This window comes from Cupressus sempervirens, chromosome 4, assembly GCF_028749045.1.
Source record: "Cupressus sempervirens isolate cs-2001-9-10 chromosome 4, ASM2874904v1, whole genome shotgun sequence".
In the NCBI taxonomy this organism is placed as follows: domain Eukaryota; kingdom Viridiplantae; phylum Streptophyta; class Pinopsida; order Cupressales; family Cupressaceae; genus Cupressus; species Cupressus sempervirens.
Window position 1 is genome coordinate 405,601,459 of NC_143121.1, and position 12,959 is coordinate 405,614,417.

General features: G+C 33.9%; 1 protein-coding gene across 1 annotated transcript; it reads left to right on the forward strand.

The window, feature by feature from the left end:
• Positions 1-7,530: 7,530 nt before the first annotated feature.
• On the forward strand, positions 7,531-10,031 carry LOC149561760 (uncharacterized). Its single transcript, XM_089825306.1, has one exon. The coding sequence runs from the start codon at positions 7,835-7,837 to the stop codon at positions 9,542-9,544; it is 1,710 nt and encodes a 569-aa protein (XP_089681432.1). The 5' UTR covers positions 7,531-7,834; the 3' UTR covers positions 9,545-10,031.
• Positions 10,032-12,959: the final 2,928 nt, after the last annotated feature.

The window sequence follows — 12,959 nt, forward strand, 5'->3', positions numbered from 1 at the left end:
GGCTCTTGAAGAGATAGTGAAGGGCTAGTTGGAGTGGGAATAATAGGAGTAGTAGCACATGAAGGTTTTGGATCTTTAGTTTGAGTAGAGTGGGAGATATTTTCAGCTAAGTCAAGATTAGCTTGGGTTTCTTTTAAAGGCAACCCTTGAGGGTACACATAGTCAATAGCAAAAGAATTAGGTATTTTGTTTGATGGAGGTATGTTGGAAAGCTTAGACACTTTAGAAGGTGATGGCATGTTGGAAGAAGTAAAAGTTGCATTTGAACCATTGCTAGACATGGTTTCATGATGTTGATCAAGCTTGAGAGTAGCATATTTGATAAATAAGTTCTTAAGTTTTTGAATTATGCCAACATCAAATAGATCTTGGATTTTATTTTTCAACCCCATGCAATGTGAAGTTTCATGTAGATTATATCTATGATAGGCACAATAATTACTCATAATAAAAACTCCAACCAAAGTGACTTTATGTAAAAAAATGAGTTTCTTTTGAACCAATTCTTCCAAAGTTGATTCATAAGATCTTCCTAAAGGGGTGAAATCATGCTTTGGTTTAGGTTCCCAAGGTTTTTCTCCAAAGATATTTCTAGATTTCTTGGGTGTTTGAGGATTGTTTTGATATGGATTGAACTCAACATTATAGGAAGGTGAATAATCCTGCAAGGAGAATTTGTTTGATGATGTTTCATCTTCCTCCTTTAGTCTTTGAAGTTGAGCACTCATTGATTGGATTTTTTTCTTCATGTTTGCAATACGTATCTCTTCTTCCTCACTAAGAATGTTGGATTTAGTGCATTTTTTGTTAGCCATTGTGATGTCCTAGGTTTATTTGAACAACTAGACATGAAAGGTTTGATAGGTTTAGAACAAGACCATATCTAAAATGTCATCTCAAAGTAGGTGCAAGTTACAACAAGGGTCATGTTCTCCAAGATGTGAATAGTCAAAAGAGTGGCTAAAACAACCAAGAGATTGACTATCGTGACAACAATGGATAAAACAAGTAGAATAGTAGAGAAAATAGAGTTGTGTATGGAGTTTTCTTAACATAGACCAGTGAAGATTCATGAAGATAGTAGAGTTGTCATTTTCAAGAAATTTATCATCAAATGCTTAACTCACAATTTCAAGAGTTTTGACTTGTTTGATGTTTATGCAGATTTTGGACTTTGAATACTAAAGCACGCCAAACACATCGACAATCCTTTCAAGGCTTTCAACTAGGATATACAAATATCAATTATAGGGTGTCCTCAATATACATAAGGTACATGAGGCCCAAATGTGTAGATGAAAGAAAATAATGCCACACAACCAGGAGGAGATGGTAACCCAGATCTCCACCATCACTTCCCAAAGGTATAAAGTTCTTTGGGGCTTAGCCAAGAGTGACAAGATTATACTTCCAAGAGAGGTGTCTTTCAATTCACCTCCTGATATTTATACTCCACTAGAACATAGGAGTTGAGGTCATCCTAAGGGGTGATGAAATCCCCAAGCAGGCCTCCTAAAAATAAAACAAGACCACTTATTTCTTGTGCATTGAAGATCACCCAAAGGCACAAGAGGAGTGAATATTTAAATGGCCTTGAGGTTTAAAAGACACTCGTTCTTTCCCAATGAATCTTTAAATTTTGTATTCTATTCTTGAAGACACTTGTGTTTAGCATGCAAGGTTCTTTCCAACTTACAGCATCGTCAACATAATAAATTAAGAGTTTGTCAATAAAAGTAAATCAAGCGTCGTCAACATAAGAAATTGATAGGGAAAAGAGCCAATTCCTTTATGCATTCAAGATTGAATGTATTCATTTTGAGCACCAAAATCCAAATATTTCATTGCAATGGTTCTTTGATCCTTAAGCACTCAAGAGTGTGTTGACTAACATGCATTCCAATGAAAATGTGTTCTCTTTAATGCACTCAAGAGTGTGCTTCAGCATTCATTCTAATGAAAAACATGTAGATTTTAATCCATGACATTCAAGATTGAGTTTTTAGTGCATTCATTCAAATGAAAGATTTGTTAATTTATTAAGACACTCAAGATTGAATTTGATTGTTTTATATTTCAAGGCATTCAAGAGTGTGTTTGGATTTTAAATTTAATTGCAACATGCATTCAGAGAAAAAAGATTAATCATTCAAGTTCATTCCTTTCTAATTTAAAATCCTCCCATGTGCTTCCTTGCTACTTTCCATAGACCTGCAATAAAAAAAAAAACATTAAAACTCAAAGATTTGCATGATGAAATAATTTTTTAAATCAAAAAACATAAAAAATTATTAGAAAAAAGATTTTTTAAATCAGAAAAATCTTAAATTTTTATTGGGAGCTCTTGAAAGTGTCCCAAATCTACAATAACAATTTCAGATTCAAATTTTGTGATTTGTCTCATAATTTTTTTTTTTTTATAGAAAACTATAAAAAAATATTTAAAATATATTTTCAATCAGAAAAATCTAAAATTTTTATTGGGATCTCCTGACATCCTTTTAAACTTGTAGTAATTTTTTTAAATTGTCATTCAATGATTTGCGTAATAAATTAAGTTTTTTTTATGAAAAATTCATTAAAAATTTATTAAAAATCCCATTGTGATCCAAAACATCTGCAATTTTTATTGTGAGATCTTCAAAGTGTCCCAAATGTAAATTCTATAATTTGGGATGCACAATAATATTTTTATGAAAAATCATTAAAATATTATTAGAAAATAGATTTTGATCAAAAATCTAATTTCTTTTTTGTTTTCTGCAAGTTAGATATATCAATGTTATCATACCATAAAATTTTCATGAACATTAATTTTTTTATAAAAGAAAAACCCGCATGAGAATTATTAGAAAGAAAAGAGGAGAAAAGATGAAGAAGAAGATTATTCAGTTTATAGTAGTTCCGAAGTGTCTTCAAAAAGTTTTTTTTGATTGTTGAGTCTCTTTTCAAAGTGTCTTCAAACCTGCAATTAATCAAACCTGCAAAACAATATATAAATAAAAACTAAAATGTAAAACAAGAAGAATGAGGTTTTGAGTCCCATAGTGGGGGCCAGAAATGTATGTAGGAAATGTGGGCCTCAACCTTCATACACACTTCAACATGATCATTATATGCAAAATCATCTTGGAATGAACATTGAGTCATTCATCCAAAATGATTTAGCAAGTTGATCCATTGTCTCCTAACTAGATTAATTATGCTATTGCTCTCAGATCAAGAAGCTAGCAACCAGACATCTAGAATGAAGGATTTTTAATAGATATATGATCTGCAAGATTAAGCTACATGAGAATGCAATATTAATCTAGAAATAAGAAAGAGCATTTAATCTAAATGAATGCATTTTAAAGCTAAATGAGATTACTATGCAAGAATAATAATGATATGAATGTAAATGCTTGAGTGATTAATTCAACATAAGTTTGATGCAATTTAATTGTTAATCTCTTCTTTTGAAATGAGGAATTGAGAGCTAATTAAATAGAATCCAAGAATTGATCAATGATCAAGATCAATTTGGATGGATGATTGAGATTATAAATGAGATTTAGTTAGAATGGAAAGTTTCCTTATGAAAAGGAAGTTAACTGACTTCTTTTGAGTGGAATAAGGAGTTAACTAATTTAATTCCTTTTTTGATTTTAGTTAATTGAGAGTTTCCATTTCTGAACTGAAGAGAGAATATTGGAGAAGATATTTGATTTAAGAAAATTAAATATGACCTCATAATTAAGTATTCTAAATTGAATAATTAAATTCAACAATTAAAATGAGAATATTTAATTAAATCAAATATATTTAACTCCTCATGTATATTAGCTAAAAGGTGTGAATTTAATTTTTAATTAAAGTACTAGGACTTATAATTAAATTAAAAGGTTAATTTAGCCAATTCAATGAATATTCAAGAATTAATTAAAGTAAGTGATTAATACAGATTAATGATTTTATACATTTGACACTTACGTCAAGTAGAGATTATCAAAATTAGAATTGCCTAGTAAAATAGGGCTTAGGATTGATCAAATAGACCAGAATTGCTTAACATTGCAATGTACCAATTTTGGGGTATTACACTTACTAACCAATGTATTGTTAGTGGATGAAATAATTCTATCCATAATGACATCTAGTAATCATATTTTTTTCCATTCCTTCATTCTAACATATTCCAATGTAAGGACACTAGGAGTATTCCCATGAGACCCATTAAGGGTTCCTTTCTAGTTTTTTTGACAAAATCAATTTTTTCTTTCCCTTCATCTTGACTAGTTGAGGAATACCTAGAAACCTAATTTAGAACCACAATTGATTCTATATATCTCCCATGCAAAAATGCACAATTCATAGAAAGGGCCCCACAAGGCACTCCCCTCACAATGCAGGAGGGCTAGGATATGGGGGGAATACCCTTCCCAATTTTAGTGACCATGAGAAGATATGAAATTTGAAAATTGTTTGGCAGGAAGTTGTAGAGCCATATCGCATATAATACTTTGTGTATCATATTCAATTAGAATTGGTTGTGTGGACACATGGATCAAAATAATATAAACACATATTTTGAGAGTAGATTGATTTATGATTTTAATGCAAATTTTCCCTCCTCAAACATTCAAGAATCATGGTTGGTAGTTAATCCTACACCAAGGAGGAGGTGACACACGTAAATGTAGTCACTACTAGTCCTTCTCCCCTTTCCAAACTAATTTTGAATTTGTCTTTTCTCACTTAAGATTAAATTTCGCACTAAATGATGATATTGGCATTTTCCTTAAATTGTTTCACTTTCATACTTTTTTGTAGAGTTGTAAAACTTTATCACACTTTTGGAGTGCTTAAAAACTAGAAAAAATGTGAAAATTATAATGTCTCATAATTTGAAAGGCTTAATTTTTTTAAAGATTTTTGACATTGTCAACTTTACATCATTTTACATTTTCTTTCTTCTTTTCGCTTCCTTTCTAATATTTCTAGGTTGTAACACTTATCTTTCTACAAAATGTAGTAGTTGTTTTCATGGTTTCTAAAATTTAAGTTTTTATGTCACAAGCTTGGTGAAGTTCATCTTCATTGTCAAATTTTCTCTTTTAACTAGAAAATCTAGAAAATATTTTCTAGTTTGTAAACCTTCAAGATATGTGACATAAATTTTTTTACTACGCTATCACACTTGTTGCTAACTTGTAAACTTGATGAGAAGGGAAACATATTAGTGTATTTTTTTCCCTTATCATTGAGAAACCTTTGTAAGTTCACAAACTCATGAATATAGTAAATTTCCAAAACCCTCTTATATTTTTTTTGCAATTTTTAATGAACTCATGAACTTACCAAAAAAGGAGTTTACCAATATGTAAACTCTTTTATGTTTTTTCTAAGGCCTGCGAGATTGAACCAGAGAAATCTTATCTCCTTAGACATTGGAAATTGTCTATAGTCCACAAAAATTAATTATTTTAAAAAAAGCTATTGCAAACAATAGTTGATTGAGTCTCATTTACTTGACATATACAAGGCTACATAGAAGGTATGTTGTGAGTTATCTTATAAGGCTCATATATGAACCAAATTCATGCCAATGGAAAGCACAAAACTTAAGTATTCAAAGTTATTTGTGGTGTAGTGGCGTATGACCTACAATACAAGAAGATGGATCAATCCTTCTTAATAAGATATACAAATGTGGGCAATGTAGGTTTTATAGATGATAAGAAATCCACTTTAGGGTGTGCACTCTTCTTGAGATTGAATCAACATCATGAGAAAGTAAGAAGAAAACTATTGTTGCTAATATTTCCATTGAACAAATGCATCAATAGGCCACAAATACAATTGTTTGGACAAAAGCATAGTTATATCACATATGTATAGAAATGAATACCTAATAGAAGAGCAAGGTTTAAATTTTGTAATAATCAAGATATGTGAAAATGTGTTTGCAATCCAATACTTAACGAACTTACAAAAAAAATTGAGTTCGAATATCAATTTATACATAAACATATTCAACAATAATTTATTCAACTTCAATTTTATTTTAAAGCAAGAATAATATCACTTATAATTGTGAAGCTCAATTATTTTAAACTCTTCTTAACATAGAGTTTTAAAAAATAATTGTATTCAATAAAATGATTAAAATTAACAATATATTACAATATTATAATAAATTATCATTTATGTTATAGCATCATGGTTCTCTTGATACCCCCTCCCTCCAACACTATGGCTGAAAATAAGTGAAAGGAAAAGAAAACAAATGACCCTCCTTTCAAATGGAATACTAAGGCCCCTAAAAAGGCTAAATTTAACATACATGAGATGGATTTTGACATAAAAGCTACCAAGGAAACTAGCACCCACATCAATCTACTAGGTCAAACACTAAACTTGTGAAAAAAGAGAACAAATTGAAGGACTTAGATTTTGAAGAGGGCAGAAAGTGGGATTCAAAAAAATGAAAAAATTGCTGAGGGAGATCTACTTGTGATGGCTAGCAACTCTTCCCATGCTTCTAAAAGTCTCAAAATGTAATCCTTTGACATCACCCTAAATTTGGCTCTTGAGGAAAAGGTTGTCATCCAATGTTAGGAAGGGCAAGACTTCTTTCAATGGGGAAGGTGGTAAATGTGTCATTACTTGTGATGAGATAAACAAAATTAAGAAAATAATTTCAGATATGATAAGAGGCTCAAGTATGTCTCATGATATGCTTTAAAAATTATGCATAGCTTGACTACCACCTTATGCCTACTACAAAAGAACATGCCCAATATGGAGGGCGAGGAGGATGACAATTACAAGGAGCTTTATAAGCTCCTTACATAGGACATAGCAATAAGGATACTAACCAATCTATGCAAGCCATAGGATGTGTAAAGAATTGACCCCTTTTTTGTTCTTTTTTGCACTATTGCTAATAATGGCCATTGTGGTCTTACTTTAAACTCTAGCATTGTAATTGGAATTGTTATATATTTTGCACTGGTAGTTTACTCTGGCATGATCCTAAGTGTTCCTATTTAAGGACTTCTATTACTATTTTGATTAGTGTAGTTGATGATATTAGTATTAAGAATGATTACCATTACAACATATACTAGTTACTTTTAACTATTTTAAAGTTAGGTTGAGTACTTTTTATGCTTGGATTGTGTGTTGTTAATGTGACTGTATTTGTTAGTATGACGATGTCTCCTTTAGACTATTATATTTAAGAAACAACACCTTAATTTTCCATTGTAAATGATTTATATTGCATCATTTACATCTTTAAAATTCAAATAACAATGCATTTAACCTTAAAATTTAGACCCCAATAAATATTTTTTCTTCTTTTTTTAACTTTTTTTTTTTTAAATTTCTTTTTACGACTTGACAAAAGTGAATCTTGAACTCATTTTTCCGAGTTGGAAAAAAACTAAAGAAACGAATTGACAATTTGACACCTTCACTTTTCTTCGGTTTTTTAAGATTTAAAAACATTGGTGTCATTATTTCCTTTCATAATTTATCTGCTAATGAGATTTATCTGCGGACAATTAATGGAGGGAAAATAACTCGCACAAGTTAAAAAGTCTAAATTACACGTCTGAGGGAACAGGAAGAGTCCGCTCTGTAGTACCGACCTATCTGGTTTCTTAAATGAAAAACCCAGCCAACTGTAAGAGTCTATTTTGGAGTAATTTTTTAAACCACAAAACGCCATCGGTTAGGTAACAAATTTCACGGAACCCACCGGTACAGAAATCTAGTTTCCCCTAAGCAGCTGGGCTTAATATAAAAGGGCAGTGCCTCGAACTCTAGGGAATAACAAGCTTTCACAATGGCTAATAACTTCATGGGCAGATCTGGGTCACTGAACAATGGGTTTCTGAAACCTGATGCTTTTGGCCAGCATATGATTAGTCTGATTTCCAATCTGTGCTTTGCAATGTTTGTGATTGGAGTAATAGTGTTCACAATCTTGGCTGCAACGTACCAGCCAGAGGATCCATTTCTCAAAAATTCTGAAACTGCTTCTGCTTTGCTCATGTCCACCTCCAATGCCACTTTCACCGTTGATGAGTCAGTTGTCAAAACAGGGGAAGATTTCGCGGGCACCCAAAATGAGCAAACTACCCCAGCTCTACAATCCATCTCCAAATCGGAAGTTGAAGCAGTGGTGGCTACCATAGCTGAAGAGACTCCTACTTCTTGTGATTCCGGTGATGGCGAGGTGGATTGCTCGGAAAATGAAATCCTGGCTGCTATCATGAAATACTGCATGGAAACCTTCCAGGATATCAAGTTCTACAGATTTGGGAAGCCTGTGAGAGGATCTAATACGAGCTCCTGTGATGTGTCATGGAGATTCAAGCCTAAAGAGGGCCCCAAGGCCAATGTCATGTATAAGGATTACAGGAGGTTTTACTTGGCTAGGTCTCAGCCATTTTGTAATTATACCGTTGTGGGTGCTGGGGAATGGCATTCCGGGAAGAATGTACGGCGAAAGAAGCAGAAGCAAGCTGGATATGAGCCCGATAGGCTGAAGAACTTGCCGGAAGCTGTGCCTGTTGTGGGGGAGACTGTGAATGATTCGCTGCCCCAGGTAAAATCTGAGTCTAGCTTTAGTAAGGGTAAGTATTTGATGTATTCTAGGGGTGGGGATTATTGTAAGCCTATGAGTCAGTATTTGTGGAGTTTTTTGTGTGCTTTGGGGGAGGCCCAGTACTTGAATAGGACTTTTGTTATGGATTTGGAAGTTTGTCTTTCTGGATCCAATAATCCCGGGCACGGGGATGAGCCGGGCAAAGATTTTAGGTTCTATTTTGATTTTGAGCACTTGAAGGAGTCTGCCAGTGTGATAGATCAGGTCCAGTTCTGGCAGGACTGGAATCAATGGCAGAAGCAAGATGGGTTGACGTTGAGTATGGTGGATGATTTTAAGACTACCCCAGTCACGCTGAGGGAAAAAACGGATACATTGATTTGGAGAAGGTTTGGGGAGGTGGAACCCGATAACTACTGGTATCGGGTGTGTGAGGGCGAGACTGAGAATGTGATTCAGAGGCCATGGCACCTGATCTGGAAGTCTAGGAGGCTAATGGAGATTGTGTCTGCTATTAGTACTAGATTGAATTGGGATTTTGATTCAATTCATGTTGTTAGGGGAGATAAGGTCCGGAATGTTGATCTGTGGCCTAATCTGGATCATGACACTTCCCCCGATGTGCTTTTGGGAAAGCTTAAGTATAGGATTGATGAGGGCAGGGATTTGTACATTGCCACAAATGAGGCAGACACTAGTTTCTTCGATCCTCTTCGTAGTAGTTACAAGCTTCATTTTCTAAATGATTTTAGTGACCTATGGGCCGAGAACAGTGAGTGGTACAATGAAACTCTAGCTGCCAGCTGGGGAAAACCAGTGGAATTTGATGGATATATGAGGGTAGAGGTTGACACTGAAGTGTTTTACAGAGGTAAGAGGCAGATTGAGACATTTGGTGACCTTACTAAGGATTGCAAAGATGGAGTTGGAACCTGCTCATCCTGAAAAATGCCGATCTTGTGAAAGGGTTTCAGAGCCGCCGAATCTTTCTGCTCGTTTTGGAATTTTATGCAGCTTCCGGAGCTACAAATCCTTCCTATTAGGTTCTTGCCTATTCATTTTGAATCCATTTCTCGTTTTAGAGAAGAATTCCGGGCATACAATTATATTTCTTCTCTAGGATAGCAAGTGTAGCAGTGTAACCTAGTCTTTCTTTTATTTATGTTGTTATTTCTTCATAAGTGATCGGGTTGGCCTCCGAGTCACTTCCAACTAGAATCTTAATTGACCTTAGTCTTAAAGTTGTTTTAGCTTAAGGAAATTAATAAATTTTAGTTGTTGGGCTCCTAGATCACCAGTTAGATTTCTTTGCTTGCTTCAGAGCGAGGATACAATCAGAGTAATTGGCGGGGATGCTATATGCTTTGTATTTGTCAATGATTTGATGCTTGGTGCTAATACTAATTAATGGATTTGGAGTTCCCTTGTACAATTATGTATGTTCTGTTTACTTTTGCCATATCTACACCACTTGGTTTTGAATTGGCATTTCCTATTACAGTGATTTGGAGTTTACCTCTACGCAAATAACGTTTTCAGCATATTGTGGTTATAAGATCATCAAGGTGAATTCATCGTGCAAAGACATACCATTGACCATAATGCAAAAACATAACAGGAACTCTATCCCAACAGAAGCTCTATCACGATGAACAAAATATATGTGCTTTGCGTACGCATTAAGTTTAGTTCTTTATGTTTCACTTCTTTGTGCCATCTAAAGGATTGATTCCTTCTTACTGCAAAGATTATACTTGTTTGTTAAGTTTCCATTCATCTGTTTTGGTTTTGATTTTGATTTTGAGCTGATTAAGGTATTACTTAGTGTGAAGTGAACACGTTCTCACAATTTTGTGGCAATCTACTGATTGTAGTGGATATATCATATAAACACATAATACTATTCATAATACTCTTACTGACCTTAATGTCAACAGTTGATTATACTACAAGCATGAAACTTGCTTATTAATTTCCCATTCTTCTGTTCTGGTTTTGATTTTGATTTGATGCTGATTTCAGCATTAGTTAGTGTGAACTGTGAAATGAACAATATTCTCACTCTTGTGGCAATGTATTGATTGAAGTGTATGTATCATATGAATACATACTGCCGACCTTAACACCAATACTCGAGTATACCTCAATTTAGTAAGTTTCTCCACTGGAGAGACGCCTCAATATATTGAATTCCTCCACTAGAGAGAGTGAGAAGTTTGGTTGGTTTAGCCCCCTTTCTCTGTTTTATTGGTTCCTGCTTGACAGATAGTATTCGCCTTTTTATTTTCCATGAGGAAAGTTGGTTTCTCATTTCAATTTTATGGACGTTTAGGTGTTACATTCGAACTGTTTTGTGATGATATTCTTATCAAAGCCGTTTTAATCTGCCAACACAAAATTTTAATCCTAGTACAACGAGGGGGATCTGTACCTCAGTAGAGCGAATTTCTGCATTTGACAACATGTCAAGTTCAGTTCAATTTAGTCCTCTTTTTATGTCCTGGATTGATTATCACTGTTGGATGTATTTTACTGGATGTATTTTACTAGATCGTATTTGTTGTCCGAGCATGTTGGATTTGGATTTAGGTTGATTTGGGTGTTACCAGTAAGTGAACAGTATTCTCACCATCTTAATGCAATTCTCAGTTTGATATGTCTCTCTTCCTTGTTCTAGTCAAGGGATGAACCCCTATTTGCTAAATATGTTATATACTTATTAATTTTACTATCAACCTTGTCCGCCTCTTGTGCTTGTAGTAGTTTTTAAAAGGCTAGTTGAGTTTTTTACGGCATTTCCAGAGCTGCTGAAAAAGATTTAAGGGGTTTTCATGAGCTACAAAATTCGACATTTAGATGATTAAAGGTTCGTTGGGTACATGGGTGGTCATTTTGAGGTCAAAGTCAGGGTGAATAATTTGGGCAATTATGAGCTGGAGACCCATGTTTTAGTTTTATAAATGAATTTAATTAATACACGTTGGTAGCCAAATAATTACTAGCACTGGCTATTGGTATGTTCCAAATTATGTTTTGAATATTTATCTACCTTGAGCTTTATTTGCCATGATGTTTAAGCACTCCCACGATTGATTAATCTAGATTGCGCGATGAATGACATGATGTTGTATTTTTATGTCCGATTCTATTTGGGTTTTAGCTCTTGCAAGTTTTATTGGTCACCTCAAAATATAGTGGGGTTCCCATGGAATAAGTTCAGGAAAATCCTTAGCAAAAGATTCGAAGTTGTAGAACTGTTGATATGCTTGTAAGAGAAAGTTCAGCATACATATTTGGACGAACAAGATAAATTATTAAATTATACATGTCGCTGCACTAAAGCACAGTAGTTCATGTGAATCAATTCAAATCCCAAGTTGCCAAAGCAAAGAGCTGCTAGAAAATAGCTCCGTAGGCTGTGGTGCAATATTCACCTACTTCATGCTTTTTAAATTTGTTTCGAACAAGAATGTAGACTGCTCTACGAGATCTCATACTTAGCTATATCAACCAAATTATGTTTTTCTTATAGCATGTAAAAGCTCCGAATCAACAGCAAAGACTTGTTTTGTTGAGAGACCATTCTTATTACTGGACATTGCTTTTGTATTAATTATATCTTTTCTTTTCTGAATATAATCCTCTTTAAACTGTACCGAAGTGTATACTAATTACCAACAATGTCCTATCTCGATCAGATAGCATTTGTTTTTCTGTCACTGCTGAACTATTGATGGAACTTCTGTGTAGACTGCGGATCTCATGGATCAATTTTCTCTCTAACAGGTACATGCAGCATATGAGAAACACTTTACCAAATACCTTTAACTTTAAAATTGCATTTGTTTATTTTGAGCTAAGTTTTTAGTCCATGTTCAAGATCAAACTTGAGCACGAGAAAAACTTTCTCCACACGTGTCTCTTTCTTGATGGGGCGTAGCGAAAGGAAGAACCAAAGTTATATTTCATTCCCTTAGAGTCTAAGCTGAATGAAATTTATCTACACGGTTGAATCGGGTTCATTGATCTGATTTAAACAGTAATATATTCACACAGCAGAAAGATGTCAATCAATGGTAAGACTAATACTATTTGGATATACCAATCTCTTTAAATATCTTAAAATTGAACATTGGTTGTAACAAAAGTCCAATATGAAACTATACTGAGCTAATAAGAGACAATGACTGCAAGTTGATTCCCAGTGGAAATGAACTGCATTTGTATTAACCTTCCCAGACGAAGTGGTAGTGAACCACAATGTGTTTGGAATACTCGAGCACAACACAATTCTTCACCATGTTTAATACACTCTTATTATTGCAATTTATTGTTGTCATTTGTTTTGAGGGTACACCCA

Excerpts from the sequence above, each read along its gene's own strand:
- LOC149561760 (XM_089825306.1), top strand. The coding sequence starts at position 7,835 with ATGGCTAATAACTTCATGGGCAGATCTGGGTCACTGAACAATGGGTTT.